The 16,963-nt window shown below is 66.3% G+C and overlaps 1 protein-coding gene across 1 annotated transcript; it reads right to left on the bottom strand.

Moving 5' to 3' along the window:
* Window positions 1–2,309: 2,309 nt before the first annotated feature.
* LOC309683799 (uncharacterized protein) lies at window positions 2,310–16,224 on the bottom strand (the record flags this gene model as incomplete). The annotated part of the gene is made up of 9 exons (XM_082499796.1): window positions 2,310–4,815; window positions 5,646–5,729; window positions 6,879–7,058; window positions 9,066–9,239; window positions 12,045–12,159; window positions 12,237–12,433; window positions 13,537–13,706; window positions 15,045–15,247; window positions 16,005–16,224. Coding segments are annotated over 9 exons (2,930 nt in total), but the record flags the coding sequence as incomplete, so codon positions are not given.
* Window positions 16,225–16,963: the final 739 nt, after the last annotated feature.

Genomic DNA, 16,963 nt, shown 5'->3' with positions numbered 1-16,963 from the left:
CCTTGGGACCCCCCCCCCATCTCCCCCCAGCCCCATAGGGACACCCCCATATCTCCCCCCAGCCCCATAGGGACCCTTTTAGCCTCTTGGAACCCCCCCCAGCCCCACAGAGACACCCCCCCCCCCCCATATCTCTCCCCAGCCCTACAGGATCCCCCCCCCACCCAGCCCCATAGAGACCCCCCCCACCCTCAGCCCCACAGCCACCCCGGCTGCCCCCATCTCCTGGGGGTGAGTGTGTGTGTGGGGGGGGGGGGAGGTGTGGGGTGTGGGGTGTGGGGGGGTCCCCAAAACTCTCCATTTTCAACCCTTTTATTCATCGCGTTCTCCCGCAGGAAAGCTTACAGCCGCCGTCTGTACACGGTGCCCCACGGTTGGGGGGGGGGGGGGGGCGCCCCTATGTGTGTGTGTGTGTCTCCGTGTCCCCCTTCCCCCACCCCACGGCACCCCATAACCTCCCCCCCCCCCCCATCCCGCCCCCCAGCCCAGCACAAAGCACCTTTGCATAGATCGTGTTCAAAAAGAACCTATTTTACATGGGGCTGTACAGGGGGGTCGGGCCCCCGGCAATGTACACGGGTAAAAAACGCCCCCCCCTCCTCCCCTCCCCCCCCCCCCCCATCTCCCCTCCCCCCACCCCCACCCCCCTCCTGGAGCCCCCCTGACTCCGCTGGGCCTCCCCCTACATCCTCCCAGCAAGATGGCCGCCGGCCGGTCTGGATGGCCATGGGGGGGGGGGGGGGGGGAAGGAATGAGGGGGCTGCCGAGGGCAAGATGGCCGCCGGCTGTGATGGTTACCGGGGGTAAGATGGCTGCTGGGTCAGAGGTCTGCTGGGGGCAAGATGGCCGCCGGCTTCGGTGGTCACCAGGATCAAGATGGCCGCCAGGTCAGAGGTCTGCTGGGGGTAAGATGGCCGCCGGCTCTGGTGGTGACCGGGAGTCAAGATGGCCGCCAGGTCGGAGGTCTGCTGGGGACAAGATGGCCGCCGGCTCTGACGGTCACCGGGGCCACGATGGCCACTGGCTCTGGTGGTGACTGGGAGTCAAGATGGCCGCCAGGCCGGAGGTCTGCTGGGGGCAAGATGGCCGCTGGCTTCGGTGGTGACCGGGAGTCAAGATGGCCGCCGGGTCAGAGGTCATCCACCATCTTGAGGGCACCGTCGGCCATATTGAGGTCCTCGTCGGCCATCTTGGGGGCACCGTGGGCCAAACGAGGTCATCGTCGGCCATTCTGGGGGCACCGTTGACCATATGAGGGCACCATTGGCCATATGAGGTCATTGTCGGCCATCTTGGGGGCACCGTGGGCCAAACGAGGTCCTCGTCGGCCATCTTGAGGTCCTCGTCGGCCATCTTGGGGTCACTGTCGGCCATCTTGGTGGCACCGTGGGCTAAACGAGGTCACCATCGGCCATCTTGGGGTCGCCGTCGGCCATCTTGGGGTTGTCGGCCAAATTGGGGGCACCCTCAGCCATAGAGGTCATCGTCGGCCATCTTGGGGTCGTCGGCCATCTTGGGGTCATTGTGGGCCAAACGAGGTCACCGTCGGCCATCTTGGGGTCGCTGTCGGCCATCTTGGGGGCACCGTGGGCCAAACGAGGTCACTGTCGGCCATCTTGGGGTCGCTGTCAGCCATCTTGGGGTTGTCAGCCATTTTGGGGGCACCATCAGCCATAGAGGTCCTCGTTGGCCATCTTGGGGGCACCGTGGGCCAAACGAGGTCCTCGTCGGCCATCTTGAGGTCCTCGTCGGCCATCTTGGAGTCGCTGTCGGCCATCTTGGGGTCGTTGGCCATATTGGGGGCACTGTCAGCCATAGAGGTCGCCATCGGCCATCTTGGGGCCACCATGGGCCAAACGAGGTCATCATCGGCCATCTTGAGGTCCTCATCGGCCATCTTGAGGTCCTCATCGGCCATCTTGGGGTCGCTGTCGGCCATCTTGGGGGCACCGTGGGCCAAACGAGGTCACCGTTGGCCATCTTGGGGTTGTCGGCCATATTGGGGCCACCTTCAGCCATAGAGGTCGCCATCGGCCATCTTGGGGGCACCAGGGCCAAACGGGGTCATCATCAGCCATCTTGAGGTCCTCATCGGCCATCTTGGGGTCACTGTCGGCCATCTTGGGGTTGTCGGCCATTTTGGGGGCACCATGGGCCAAATGAGGTCTTCGTTGGCCATCTTGAGGTCCTCGTCGGCCATCTTGGGGTCGTCAGCCATCTTGGGGGCACCGTGGGCCAAACGAGGTCACCGTCGGCCATCTTGAGGTCCTCGTTGGCCATAGAGGTCCTCGTTGGCCATCTTGAGGTCCTCGTCGGCCATCTTGGGGTCGCCATCGGCCATCTTGGGGTTGCCATTGGCCAAACGAGGTCATCGTCGGCCATTTTGGGGGCACCGTTGACCATATGAGGGCACCATTGGCCATATGAGGTCATTGTCGGCCATCTTGGGGTCACTGTCGGCCATCTTGGGGGCACTGTGGGCCAAACGAGGTCCTCATCGGCCATATTGAGGTCCTCATCGGCCATCTTGGGGTTGTCGGCCATCTTGGGGCCACCATCAGCCATAGAGGTCGCCATCGGCCATCTTGGGGGCACCAGGGCCAAACGAGGTCTTCATTGGCCATCTTGAGGTCCTCATCGGCCATCTTGGGGTCGTCGGCCATCTTGGGGTCGCCATCGGCCATCTTGGGGGCACCGTGGGCCAAACGAGGTCACCATCAGCCATAGAGATCATCATCAGCCATCTTGGGGTCGCCGTGGGCCAAACGAGGTCGCCGTCGGCCATCTTGGGGCCACCGTCTGCCATATGAGGCCGTCGTCAGCCATATTGAGGACCTCGTCAGCCATCTTGGGGTTGTCGGCCATCTTGGGGGCACCGTGGGCCAAACGAGGACATCGTCAGCCATCTTGGGGCCACCGTCAGCCATAGAGGGCATCGTTGACCATCTTGGGGTCGCCATCGGCCATCTTGGGGCCGTCAGCCATCTCGAGGTCACGGTCGGCCATCTCGGGCTCCCCTCCATTTTGGACCATCTCCAGGCGGCCACTTTGGAGCGGAGCTGGCCCCGCTCGGCCATCTTGGCAGCCCGGTCGCTCGTTTCCCCACCCGCAACCGTTCCCGTGGGCCTTTTTCTGCCCTTCCGCCCACACCCCGCGGGACCCGGCACCCCGGCTGCCATCTTGCGGTGCCGCCGCCCCCCTCCCCACCGCCCGGGGGGGGGGGAGTGGTCACGTCTTGGCTTTCCTCCCCCGCACGGCCGCCGCCGCCGCCTCGTTGGGGGACTGCGGCGGCGGCGGCGAACCGCCGGCCGAGCGGGTGTTGGCGGCGGGCGCCGCCGCGCAACGCCGCGGGGGTTGTTGCCGCCGTTGCTGCTGCCGCCCCCGCCGGGCCGCCGGTGCCGCCGGCCGCCGCCGGCGGCCATGTCGGCCTCCTCCTCCACCCGCTCGCCGGCGCCGTTTGGCGGGAGGGGGGCGCCGCCGTCCCCCCTCGTCGCCGCTACCGCCGTCTTCGGAAGACGGCGGCGGAGAGCGCCGCCGTCGCCGCCGCCGTTGCCGCCCCGGTTCCCGCTCCAAGGGCGCCATGAGGGGCGCGGCGGGATGGCGGCGGGTGCTACGCGGCGCCGGCGGGGGCGAGACGCTGCTTTCGGGGGACGCCCGTTTCGGGGGACGCCCTCGCCGGCGTTTACCGGGGCTTTGAGGAGCGGCGACGCCGGCGACGCTGCCGCCGCGAGCGGGTCGCCCGCGTCGGCGTTTGCCGGGGGCGTTACGCCGGCGGCGCCGCAGCGTACCGCGCCGTTTGGGGGGACGGCCGCGCCGGCGTTTGGGGGGGCCAGGGCTGGCGGCGGGGCTGGCGGTGGCGGCGTGATGGCGGCGGCGGCGGAGAGGTCTACCGGCGACGGGGGGTTCCAACACCGTCACCAACCGGCCCGGCAGTTGCCGCAAGACTTTGGCCGCCGGTCCCGGCCCGCGGCTCTGCCGGATTTCGACGTCGGCGCTGCGGCGGCGCCGGGGAGCGCGGGGAGCCCCGCCCGAGCCCGCCATGTTGGGGGGCGGGGGTGATGGCGGCGGCGGCGGTGGCGACGGCGGCGGCGGCGGGGAAGGCGGGAGAGTCACCTGGCGCGGCGATGGCGGTGGCGACGTCACCGGTGGTGCGGGCGATGTCACCGGCGGCGCGGCGGCGGCGGCGGCTTGCGCCGGCGGCGGGGCGGGCGGCGGTTGCGATGTCACGCTGGGCGGGGCTGACGTCACCGGCGCGGTGGGGGGGAGCGGGGCAGCTTGTGATGTCGCCGGCGGCGCGGCAGGCGGTGGCGGCGGCGGCGGGGGCGGGGTGGCTTGTGATGTCACCGCGGCGCCTTGCGATGTCACCGGGGGGGGTTGCGGCGGCGGCGGCGGGGGCGGCGGCGGCGGGGGGTGGTGTGACGTCACAGCAGGTGGAGGTGGCGTCGCCGGTCGGGGAATGGCGGCGGGCGGGGGCGGGGGCGGGGAGTTCGGGGGGGCGGGCGGCGACGTGGCGGCGGGCCGCGGTGATGTCACGGCGGGGCGGGCGGCGGCACGTAGGCGTTGGCTGACGCGGGTGCCGGCGCGTTCGGGGAGGGGGCGGGGGGGACCCCGCCCCTTGCGGGACCGCCGGGGCCCACCGGGAGGGCCTTCGTCCCCCCCTCCCCCCACCGCCGCCGCCGCCGCCATCATGGCCGTCCCCTCTTCTTCCTCTTCCTCCTCCTCCTCCTCCTCCTCCTCCTCCCGCGGGCGCAGGCGGAAGCGCCCCGCCCCCCCCTTGGCCTGGTCGATGTCCTTCCGCGCCGCCTCCACCTGCTCCTGTGGGGGGGCAGAACCCATGGGCGCTCCCGCCCCATAGCCAGACCCCCATGGGTGCCCCCACCCCATAACCAGACCCCTATGGGTGCACCAACCCCATAACAAGACCCCTATGGGGCCCCCACCCCATAATGAGACCCCTACAGGTGCTCCTGCCCCATAGCCAGACCCCCATGGGCGCTCCCACCCCATAGCCAGACCCCCATGGGTGCCCCCACCCCATAACCAGACGCCTACGGGTTCTCTCGCCCCATAACCAGACCCCTATGGGTGCCCCCGCCCCATAATGAGACCCCTATGGGGCCCCCACCCCATAACCAGACCCCTATGGGGCCCCAACCCCATAACGAGACCCCTACGGGCGCTCCCGCCCCATAGCCAGACCCCTATGGGTGTCCCCACCCCATAACAAAACCCCTATGGGGCCCCCACCCCATAGCCAGACCCTTATGGGTGCACCAACCCCATAACAAGACCCCTATGGGGCCCCAACCACATGAGAACCCTACGGGTGCTCCCGCCCCATAGCCAGACCCCCATGGCTGCCCCCGCCCCACAACAAGACCCCTACGGTTGCCCCCACCCCACAGCAGGACCCCTATGGGGCCCCCACCCCATAACAAGACCCCTATGGGGCCCCCACCCCATAACAAGCCCCCCACAGCTCCCCCCCAAACCATGGTGAGACCCTCCAGGACCACCACCACCTCCAGGTCCTCCCCACCCAGGGTGTCCCCCCCCGCCCCATAGCAAGACCCCTCCTATGGGTTCTTCCGCCCCATAGGTGCCCCCCTCCACCCCCCCTCGCCCCACGGGTGCCCCCCACGCACCTCGGCCTGCTTCAGCTCCTCCCGGCTGACGTCCTCCAGTGAGGCCTCCAAGAAGTTCATGGCGTAGCGCTCGATGGGGGTCAACTGCCGCAAAGGACGTGTGGGTCCCATGGACGCGCGGGGGGGTGGGGTGTCCTCTGCTCCCGACCCCCAACCACCCCACGGCTCCTCAACCCCCTGGAGATCTCGGTTCCTTCCAGCCCCCCAACTACCCAACTTCTCCTCAGCCCCCTGGAGATCTCGGTTCCTTCCAGCCCCACAAGTTCTCCTCAGCCCCCTGGAGACCTCGGTCCCTCCAGCCCCACAGGTTCTCCTCAGCCCCCTGGAGACCTCGGTCCTTCCAGCCCCACAGGTTCTCCTCAACCCCCTGCAGACCTCGGTCCCTCCAGCCCCACAGGTTCTCCTGAACCCCCCGGAGACCTTGGTCTCTCCAGCCCCCCAAGTTCTCCTGAACCTCCTGGAGACCTCGGTTCCTCCAGCCCCACAGGTTCTCCTGAACCCCCTGCAGACCTTGCTCCCTCCAGACCCACAGGTTCTCCTGAACCCCCCGGAGACCTTGGTCTCTCCAGCCCCCCAAGTTCTCCTGAACCCCATGGAGACCTCGGTTCCTCCAGCCCCACAGGTTCTCCTGAACCCCATGGAGACCTCGGTCCCTCCAGCCCCACAGGTTCTCCTCAACCCCCTGCAGACCTCGGTCCTTCCAGCCCCACAGGTTCTCCTCAACCCCCTGGAGACCTTGGTCCCTCCAGACCCACAGGTTCTCCTCAACCCCCTGCAGACCTTGGTCCCTCCAGCCCCACAGGTTCTCCTCAACCCCATGGAGACCTCGGTTCCTCCAGCCCCACAGGTTCTCCTGAACCCCCTGGAGACCTCGGTCCCTCCAGCCCCACAGGTTCTCCTCAACCCCATGGAGACCTCGGTTCCTCCAGCCACACAGGTTCTCCTGAACCCCCTGCAGACCTTGCTCCCTCCAGACCCACAGGTTCTCCTGAACCCCCTGCAGACCTCGGTCCCTCCAGCCCCACAGGTTCTCCTGAACCCCCTGCAGACCTCGGTCCCTCCAGCCCCACAGGTTCTCCTCAACCCCCTGCAGACCTCGGTCCTTCCAGCCCCACAGGTTCTCCTCAACCCCCTGGAGACCTCGGTTCCTCCAGCCCCCCAGGTTCTCCTGACCCACCCCGGGCCACCCGTGTCCCCCCCAAACCCCCCTCCCCGGACGCCGGAGGTCCTCACCTGCTCCACCAGAGCGGCGATCTCCTGCTCGGCCTTGGAGAGCTCCTCCTCCGGCTCGGGGCCACCGCGCTCCTCCTCGGGGCTGAGGCTCTCGCTGAATTCGGCCAACGCCGCCACCCGCTCCGCCTGCGCCTGCGAGGCCGCCCGGATGTCCTCGGGGTCCTCCGCCCCACACAGCGCCTGGGGACATGGGGACGTCAGGGGGAGGGGGGACCCCAAAGAAGGAGGGGAGATCAGGGGACATCTGGGACGTGAGGGACATGTGGGGCGTTGGGGACGTCAGGAGATCAGGGGACATCAGGGGTGTTGGGGACATCAGAGGCGTTGGGGACATCAGGAGATCGGAGGACTTCAGGGGTGTTGGGGACATCAGGTGGCATCAGGGGTGTTGGGGACATCAGAGGCGTTGGGGACACCAAGAGATCAGAGGACTTCAGGGGTGTTGGGGACATCGGGGTGTTGGGGACATCAGGAGATCAGAGGACTTCAGGGGCGTTGGGGACACCAAGAGATCAGGGGACATCAGGGGTGTTGGGGACATCAGGTGGCATCAGGGGCGTTGGGGACATCAGGAATTCAGAGGACTTCAGGGGCGTTGGGGACATCAAGAGATCAGGTGACATCAGGGGCGTTGGGGACATCAGGTGGCATCAGGGGTGTTGGGGACATCAGAGGCGTTGGGGACACCAAGAGATCAGAGGACTTCAGGGGCGTTGGGGACATCAGAGGACATCGAGGGTGTTGGGGACATAGTGGCATTGGGGACATCAGGAGATCAGGGGACATCAGAGGCGTTGGGGACATCAAGAGATCAGAGGACTTCAGGGGTGTTGGGGACATCAGGTGACATCAGGGGTGTTGGGGACATCAGAGGACTTCAGGGGTGTTGGGGACATCAGAGGCGTTGGGGACATCAAGAGATCAGAGGACTTCAGGGGTGTTGGGGACATCAGGAGATCAGGGGACATCAGGGGTGTTGGGGACATCAGAGGACATTGAGGGTGTTGGGGACATAGTGGTGTTGGGGACACCAAGAGATCAGAAGACTTCAGGGGTGTTGGGGACATCAGGAGATCAGAGGACTTCAGGGGTGTTGGGGACACCAAGAGATCAGAGGACTTCAGGGGCGTTGGGGACATCAGAGGACTTCAGGGGTGTTGGGGACATCAGAGGCGTTGGGGACATCAAGAGATCAGGGGACATCAGGGGCGTTGGGGACATCAGAGGACATCGAGGGTGTTGGGGACATAGGGGCGTTGGGGACATCAGGAGATCAGGGGACATCCGAGGCGTTGGGGACATCAAGAGATCAGAGGACATCAGGGGTGTTGGGGACATCAGAGGACTTCAGGGGTGTTGGGGACATCAGAGGCGTTGGGGACATCAAGAGATCAGGGGACATCAGGGGTGTTGGGGACATCAGAGGACATCAGAGGCGTTGGGGACATCAGGAGATCAGAGGACTTCAGAGGCGTTGGGGACATCAAGAGATCAGGTGACATCAGGGGTGTTGGGGACATCAGAGGTGTTGGGGACACCAAGAGATCAGAGGACTTCAGGGGTGTTGGGGACATCAGGAGATCAGGGGACATCCGAGGCGTTGGGGACATCAGAGGACATCGAGGGTGTTGGGGACATAGGGGCATTGGGGACATCAGGAGATCAGGGGACATCAGAGGCGTTTGGGACATCAAGAGATCAGAGGACTTCAGGGGTGTTGGGGACATCAGAGGCGTTGGGGACATCAAGAGATCAGAGGACTTCAGGGGTGTTGGGGACATCAGAAGACATCGAGGGTGTTGGGGACATCAGAGAACATTGAGGGTGTTGGGGACATAGGGGCGTTGGGGACATCAGGGGACATCCGAGGTGTTGGGGACATCAAGAGATCAGAGGACTTTGGGGGCGTTGGGGGACATTAGGGACATCGAGGCTGTTGGGGACATCACGAAGGCCATCAGGGACGTGAGGGCCATCAGGGACGTTGGGGACATCAGGGAGATGGGGGTGGTGGGGCCACTGGGGACATGAGGGGACATCAGGGACATGAAGGACGTAGGGGACATCAGGACCGTTGGGGACATCGGGGCCACCAGGGGCCACGGGGACAGGAGGGGAGGCGGGGTGGCACGCGGGTGCCGTCGGAGGGGGGGGACGGGACCCACACGAGGTGACACGTGGCCCCACCTGCTCGAGGATGTGGGTGCGACGGGTGGCCGCCGGGTCCTCGTCCTCATCGGGGGGGACGTCCCCGTCCCTCTCCTTGTCCCTCTCTTTGTCCTTGTCCCTCTCCTTGTCCTTGTCGGGTTCCCGACGTCCCGGCTCCTCCGGCGCCATGTCGAACAGCTCCCGGATCGTTTGCTGGAGGGGGGGGGAGGGGGGGGTCAGTGCCACCCCTGGGGACATCTGGGTCAGCCCTGGGACACCCAGCTCCCCTCCCCACCACGAAGCCCTTGAGATGTGGCTCCAAGGTGGCATCTGGAGGAGGTTCCTGGCCACTTAAGTCCCCACGGGGAGGTCCAAGGTCTGGAGGACCACACACGTGGGTCCCCCCAGATGCCTGGGTCCCACCCGGACATCTGGGTCACCCCTGGGACGCCCAGGTCCCGTCCCCACCATGAAGCCCTTGAGATGTGGCTCCAAGGTGGCACCTGGAGAAGGTTCCCGGCCACCTGGCTCTCCACGGGGAGGTCCAAGGTGTTGATAACCACACACATGGGTCCCCCCAGATGCCTGGGTCCCACCCGGACGTCTGGGTCATCCCTGGGACACCCAGCTCCCCTCCCCACCACAAAGCCCTTGAGATGTGGCTCCAAGGTGGCATCTGAAGAAGGTTCCCGGCCACCTGGCTCCCCACGGGGAGGTCCAAGGTGTTGATAACCACACACATGGGTCCCCCCAGATGCCTGGGTCCCACCCGGACGTCCATGTCCCCTCCTGGACACCCAGGTCACCCCAGCCACCACAAAGCCCTTGAGATGTGGCTCCAAGGTGGCACCTGGAGAAGGTTCCCGGCCACCTGGCTCCCCACGGGGAGGTCCAAGGTGTTGATAACCACACACATGGGTCCCCCCGGATGCCTGGGTCCCACCCGGACGTCTGGGTCCCACCTCGGACACCCAGGTCACCCCGGCCACCACGAAGCCCTTGAGATGTGGCTCCAAGGTGGCACCTGGAGAAGGTTCCCGGCCACCTGGCTCTCCACAGGGAGGTCCAAGGTCTCAATAACTACACCCAAGGGTCCCCCCAGATGCCTGGGTCCCACCCGGACGTCCATGTCCCCTCCTGGACACCCAGGTCACCCCGGCCACCACAAAGCCCTTGAGATGTGGCTCCAAGGAGGCACCTGGAGGAGGTTCCTGGCCACTTAAGAACCCACGGGGAGGTCCAAGGTCTCGAGGACCACACACATGGGTCCCCCCAGATGCCCGGGTCCCACCCGGACGTCTGGGTCCCACCTCGGACACCCAGGTCACCCCAGCCACCACAAAGCCCTTGAGATGTGGCTCCAAGGTGGCATCTGGAGAAGGTTCCTGGCCACCTGGCTCCCCACGGGGAGGTCCAAGGTGTTGATAACCACACACATGGGTCCCCCCAGATGCCTGGGTCCCACCCGGACGTCTGGGTCCCACCTCGGACACCCGGGTCACCCCGGCCACCACAAAGCCCTTGAGATGTGGCTCCAAGGTGGCATCTGGAGAAGGTTCCCGGCCACCTGGCTCTCCACAGGGAGGTCCAAGGTCTCAATAACTACACCCAAGGGTCCCCCCAGATGCCTGGGTCCCACCCGGACGTCCATGTCCCCTCCTGGACACCCAGGTCACCCCGGCCACCACAAAGCCCTTGAGATGTGGCTCCAAGGTGGCACCTGGAGAAGGTTCCTGGCCACCTCGCTCCCCACAGGGAGGTCCAAGGTCTCGATAACCACACACATGGGTCCCCCCGGATGCCTGGGTCCCACCCAGACATCTGGGTCACCCCTGGGACACCCAGCTCCCCTCCCCACCATGAAGCCCTTGAGATGTGGCTCCAAGGAGGCACCTGGAGGAGGTTCCTGGCCACTTAAGTCCCCACGGGGAGGTCCAAGGTCTGGAGGACCACACACGTGGGTCCCCCCAGATGCCTGGGTCCCACCCGGACGTCTGGGTCACCCCTGGGACACCCGGGTCACCCCGGCCACCACGAAGCCCTTGAGATGTGGCTCCAAGGTGGCATCTGGAGAAGGTTCCCGGCCACCTGGCTCCCCACAGGGAGGTCCAAGGTGTTGATAACCACACACATGGGTCCCCCTGGATGCCTGGGTCCCACCCGGACGTCTGCATCCCCTCCTGGACACCTGGGTCACCCCAGCCACCACGAAGCCCTTGAGATGTGGCTCCAAGGTGGCACCTGGAGAAGGTTCCTGGCCACCTGGCTCCCCACGGGGAGGTCCAAGGTGTTGATAACCACACACATGGGTCCCCCCAGATGCCTGGGTCCCACCCGGACGTCTGGGTCCCACCTCGGACACCCGGGTCACCCCGGCCACCACAAAGCCCTTGAGATGTGGCTCCAAGGTGGCATCTGGAGAAGGTTCCCGGCCACCTGGCTCCCCACGGGGAGGTCCAAGGTCTCGATAACCACACACATGGGTCCCCCCAGATGCCTGGGTCCCACCCGGACGTCTGGGTCCCACCTCGGACACCCAGGTCACCCCAGCCACCAGGAAGCCCTTGAGATGTGGCTCCAAGGAGGCACCTGGAGGAGGTTCCCGGCCACCTGGCTCCCCACGGGGAGGTCCAAGGTGTTGATAACCACACACATGGGTCCCCCTGGATGCCTCGGTCCCACCCGGACGTCCATGTCCCCTCCTGGACACCCAGGTCACCCCGGCCACCACGAAGCCCTTGAGATGTGGCTCCAAGGTGGCATCTGGAGGAGGTTCCTGGCCACTTAAGAACCCACGGGGAGGTCCAAGGTCTCGAGGACCACACACATGGGTCCCCGCAGATGCCTGGGTCCCACCCGGACGTCTGGGTCCCACCTTGGACACCCGGGTCACCCTGGCCACCACGAAGCCCTTGAGATGTGGCTCCAAGGTGGCATCTGGAGGAGGTTCCTGGCCACCTGGCTCCCCCCGGGGTGGTCCAAGACCCTCATTGCCCGGCCCCCCAGGTCCTCAGTTACCTGCTTAAAGTAAGCGGTGGTGAAGTTCCCCCCTTCGATGGCCATATCTCCCAGCATCCTCTTCTGGTTGGCCTTCTTGAGGATGTTCTCCTCCACCGTCCTTTCGCTGATGAGCCTGAAGAAAAGCCGAAACGTCGGTGAGAGAAAAACAGCCGTCGTCGGAACAAACCAACCGGTTGAAACTCAACGTACCGGTAGATGTGGACATCCCGGGTTTGACCGATCCGGTGACACCGGTCCTGAGCTTGGGCGTCCATGGTGGGGTTCCAATCGCTGTCGTAGAAGATGACGGTGTCGGCACCCGCCAAGTTGACGCCGACTCCGCCGCTGCGGGTCGAGAGGATGAAGCAGAAGATGCGTTTGTCGGCGTTGAAACGTTCCATCAGGGCCTGGAGGGGACAACGAGGTGACACGTGTAGAAGGGGACACGGAAGCGGGGGTCACATCCCGGGATATGTGGGTCTTCAACCCGGGACAGCCGGTATCTCCCTGGATGGGAGGTTCCTCAAGGCCACCATGAAGCCATTGAGATGTGGCTCCGAGGTGGCACCACAAGGAGGTTCCTGGAGACCTGGGTCTCCACTGGGAGGTCCATGGGTGGTGGTGGCCGGTTCCCTGGGTGCCCCCCACCCATGGGTGTCCCCCTGGCCATCTGGGACCTCCCTGGCAACTGCTATCCTCCACACCACCATGAAGCCCTTGAGATGTGGCTTCAAGATGGGACCAAAGGGAGGTTCCTGGAGACCTGGGTCTCCACTGGGTGGTCCGAGAGTGATGGTAGCCGGCCCCTTGGGTGCCCCCCACCCATGGGTGCCCCCCTGGCCACCACGATCCTCCACCCCACCATGAAGCCCTTGAGATGTAGCTCCAAGGTGGCACCACAGGGAGGTTCCTGGAGACCTGGGTCTCCACTGGGAGGTCCGAGGGTGATGGTGGCCACCCCCTTAAGTGCCCCCCACCCATGGGTGCCCCCTGGACATGTGGGACCTCCCTGGACACCACTATCCTCCACACCACCACGAAGCCCTTGAGATGTAGCTCCGAGGTGGCACCACAAGGAGGTTTCTGGAGACCTGGGTCTCTACTTGGAGGTCCATGGGTGGTGGTGGCCGGTTCCCTGGGTGCCCCCCACCCATAGGTGCCCCCCTGGCCACCTGGGACCTCCCTGGTCACCACTATCCTCCACACCACCACGAAGCCATTGAGATGTAGCTCCAAGGTGGCACCACGAGGAGGTTCCTGGAGACCTGGGTCTCCACTGGGTGGTCCGAGAGTGATGGTAGCCGGCCCCTTGGGTGCCCCCCACCCATGGGTGCCCCCCTGGCCACCACAATCCTCCACCCCACCACGAAGCCCTTGAGATGTAGCTCCAAGGTGGCACCAGAGGGAGGTTCCTGGAGACCTGGGTCTCCATGGGGAGGTCCGAGGGTGATGGTAGCCACCCTCTTGGGTGCCCCCCACCCATGGGTGCCCCCCCCCCCCCTCCCGGCACCTGGCGCTGCTCCACGCGGGTGCTGCCGTCCAGGCGCAGGTAGATGTGGCCGTGGTAGGTGAGGAAGCGCTCGAGGACGTCGAGCATACGCGTCATCTGGGTGAAGATGAGGACGCGGTGGGCCCCCGCCTTCAGGCGCCGCAGCAGCACGTCCAGCGTCTGCAGCTTCCCTGGGGGAGGGGACAGCGGTGTCACCCGGGGGGTGGGGGGGGCCACCGGCCCGGGGTGACACCGCCGCGTGTCCTCCCGTCCCCTCCCCCCACCTCCATCCCCCTCGTTTCAGGTCCTCTTTGGGATGGGGACGGTGGGGGGAGATCAGTGGGGGTGGGGGGGATGTCAATGGGGCCACCGGGGACATCAACGGGGACAGCAATGGCCCCCACGTCCCCAAGCGTCCCCGATGTCCCCAATGTCCCCAAGTGACCCTGATGTCCCCAAGCGTCCCTGATGTCCCCAAGCGTCCCTGATGTCCCCCGCGTCCCCAATGTCCCCAATGTCCCCAACAGCCCCGATGTCCCCAATGTCCCCAAGTGTCCCTGATGTCCCCCACGTCCCCAATGTCCCCAATGTCCCCAACAGCCCCAATGTCCCCAATGTCCCCAAGTGTCCCTGATGTCCCCAAGTGACTCTGATGTCCCCAAGTGACCCTGATGTCCCCAGGAGTGGGAAAAAGGAAACGGGGGGGGATCAGAGAAGTGGGTGCTCGTGCCGCCCTTGAGTCCCCGATGTCCCCCGTGTCCCCGATGTCCCCAATGTCCCCCATGTCCCCCATGTCCCTGATGTCCCCAACAGCCCCGATGTCCCCAAGTGTCCCTGATGTCCCCAGGAATGGGAAAAAGGGAACAGGGGGGGATCAGAGAAGCAGGTGCTCGTGCCGCCCTTGAGTCCCCGATGTCCCCCGTGTCCCCCATGTCCCCAACAGCCCCAATGTCCCCAATGTCCCCAACAGCCCCGATGTCCCCAAGTGACCCTGATGTCCCCAAGTGTCCCTGATGTCCCCAGGAATGGGAAAAAGGGAACAGGGGGGGATCAGAGAAGCGGGTGCTCGTGCCGCCCTTGAGTCCCCGATGTCCCCCGTGTCCCCCATGTCCCCCATGTCCCCCGTGTCCCTGATGTCCCCCATGTCCCCAATGTCCCCAACAGCTCCGATGTCCCCAATGTCCCCAAGTGTCCCTGATGTCCCCAGGTGTCCCCAGGAGTGGGAAAAGGGAAACAGGGGGGGATCAGAGAAGCGGGTGCTCGTGCCACACTTGAGTCCCTGATGTCCCCTGTGTCCCTGATGTCCCCTGTGTCCCCGATGTCCCCCATGTCCCCCGTGTCCCTGATGTCCCCAACAGCCCCGATGTCCCCAAGTGTCCCTGATGTCCCCGGGTGTCCCCAGGAGTGGGAAAAGGGGAACGGGGGGGATCAGGGAAGCGGGTGCTCGTGCCGCCCTTGAGTCCCCGATGTCCCCCGTGTCCCCCATGTCCCCGATGTCCCCAAGTGTCCCCGCCGTCGCCGCCACGTACCGCAGTCGTACTGGATGAGGCGCAGGTCGGGGAAGTGGGTGCGCATGCTGCGCAGGACGCGGTGCAGCCCCCAGCCCCGGGGCGCCAACTCCTGCCGCAGCCGCTCCTCCAGGCGGGCGCGTTGCCGCAGGCGCCAGGGGGGGGGGCGGCAGCTGTGCAGCGCCACCCCCCGCGCCTCCACCGGCGGCAGCACGAAGATGAACCTGACGAGGGGGGGGGACACCCCCCAAAAAAGTCAATTTGGGGACACCCCCCACCCTACAAAAGCCTGGCCACACATCCCCCCCCCCCAACCACTCACTGACCCCCAAAATCACCCTGTGTCCCCCCCCCAAGCCCTTGTGCCCCCCCCCCAACCCTCCCTGTGCCCCCCCAAACCACCCTGTCCCCCCCCCGACCACCTGTGCCCCCCCAAAACTCCTGTCCCCTCCCAAACCACCCTGTCCCCCCCCTCCCTGACCACCTGTACCCCCCAAACCCCCTGTGCCCCCCCCAACCTCCTGGTTCCCCCCCAAACCCCCTGTGCCCCCCCAAAACCTCCTGTCCCCCCCCTCCCCAAACCCCCTGTGCCCCCCAAACCCCCTGTGCCCCCCCCAAACCTCCTGTCCCCCCCCCTCCCCAAACCCCCTGTGCCCCCCAAAACCTCCTGTCCCCCCCCTCCCCAAACCCCCTGGACCCCCCCCAAACCCCCTGTGCCCCCCAAACCCCCTGTGCCCCCCCCAAACCTCCTGTCCCCCTCCTCCCCAAGCCCCCTGTGCCCCCCCCAAACCCCCTGTGCCCCCCAAAACCTATTGTCCCCCCCCTCCCCACACCCCCTGTGCCCCCCAAACCTCCCTTCTCCCCCCATCCCAGACCCCCTGGACCCCCCCCCAACCCCCTGTGCCCCCCAAACACCTCGTACCCCCCTCCCAACCCCCCCCCGCCCCCAGTGCCCCCCATTCCCCCCCCATTCCCAGTTACCTGTCGAGGAGGGGCTGGAGCTGGCGCAGGCGTTGGGGGGGCCGAGGACGGCGCTGGCCAGTGCCCCCCCGGGATGGGGGGGCGCGGGGGGGGGCAGAGTACAGAGCCCCAAAACTTCGCTGCCGTAGATGGGGGAGAGGCCGCAGCGCAGCTCGTTCAGCCGCAACAGCCGCTCCAACCGCTCCGACCGCCCCCGGCCCCGCTTGGCCTCCAGCGACTCCTGCGGGGGGGGGGGGAGGGGGGGGGAAATATGGGGTGACCCCCCCCCAAAAGCCTCAGCCCCCCCCCAGAACCCCCAACCCCCCCCAGCACCCCAAAACCCCCCTCCTGTTACCCCCATGGCCACACATCCCCTCCAGCACCGATGGGGGGGGCACATATGACCCCCCCCCCCCAAATTACACCCCCAGACCCCCCCCCAAATCCTCAGACCCCCCAAAACCCTCAGCCCCCCCCAGAACCCCCCCCTCCCCCTCCTGGGACCCCCATATCAGCGCATCCCCTCCTGCGCTGCCGGTGACACCCCCCCCCCCAAATCCCCTCTTACCCCCCCCAATGCCCCCCCCCCATTTTTGCCCCCCCCACAATCCCCCATATCCCCCCATAGAGACCCCCCCAGTGCCCCCCCTGTTTTTGCCCCCCCAAATCCCCCTTTACTCCCCCATAGAGACCCCCCAGTGCCCCTCCCCATGGGTGCCCCCCCAAATCCCCCCTTAACCCCCCCCGGGGACCCCCCAGTGGCCCCCCCCTATTTCCCCCCCCCCAAATCTCCCCTTACCCCCCCATAGAGACCCCCCAGTGCCCCCCCCCCCCATTTTGGCCCCCCGAAATCCCCCCATATAGACCCCCCCAGTGCCCCCCCCGTTTTTGCCCCCCCAAATTCCCCTTTACTCCCCCATAGAGACCCCCCAGTGCCTCCCCCCCCAGTTCCCCCCCCAAATCCCCCCTTAACCCCCCCC

This window comes from Vanellus vanellus, assembly GCF_965231255.1.
Source record: "Vanellus vanellus genome assembly, contig: HAP1_SCAFFOLD_2156, whole genome shotgun sequence".
Classification (NCBI taxonomy): domain Eukaryota; kingdom Metazoa; phylum Chordata; class Aves; order Charadriiformes; family Charadriidae; genus Vanellus; species Vanellus vanellus.
The sequence above is the reverse complement of the archived record's forward strand: the minus strand, read 5'-3'. Positions and strand labels throughout refer to the sequence as shown.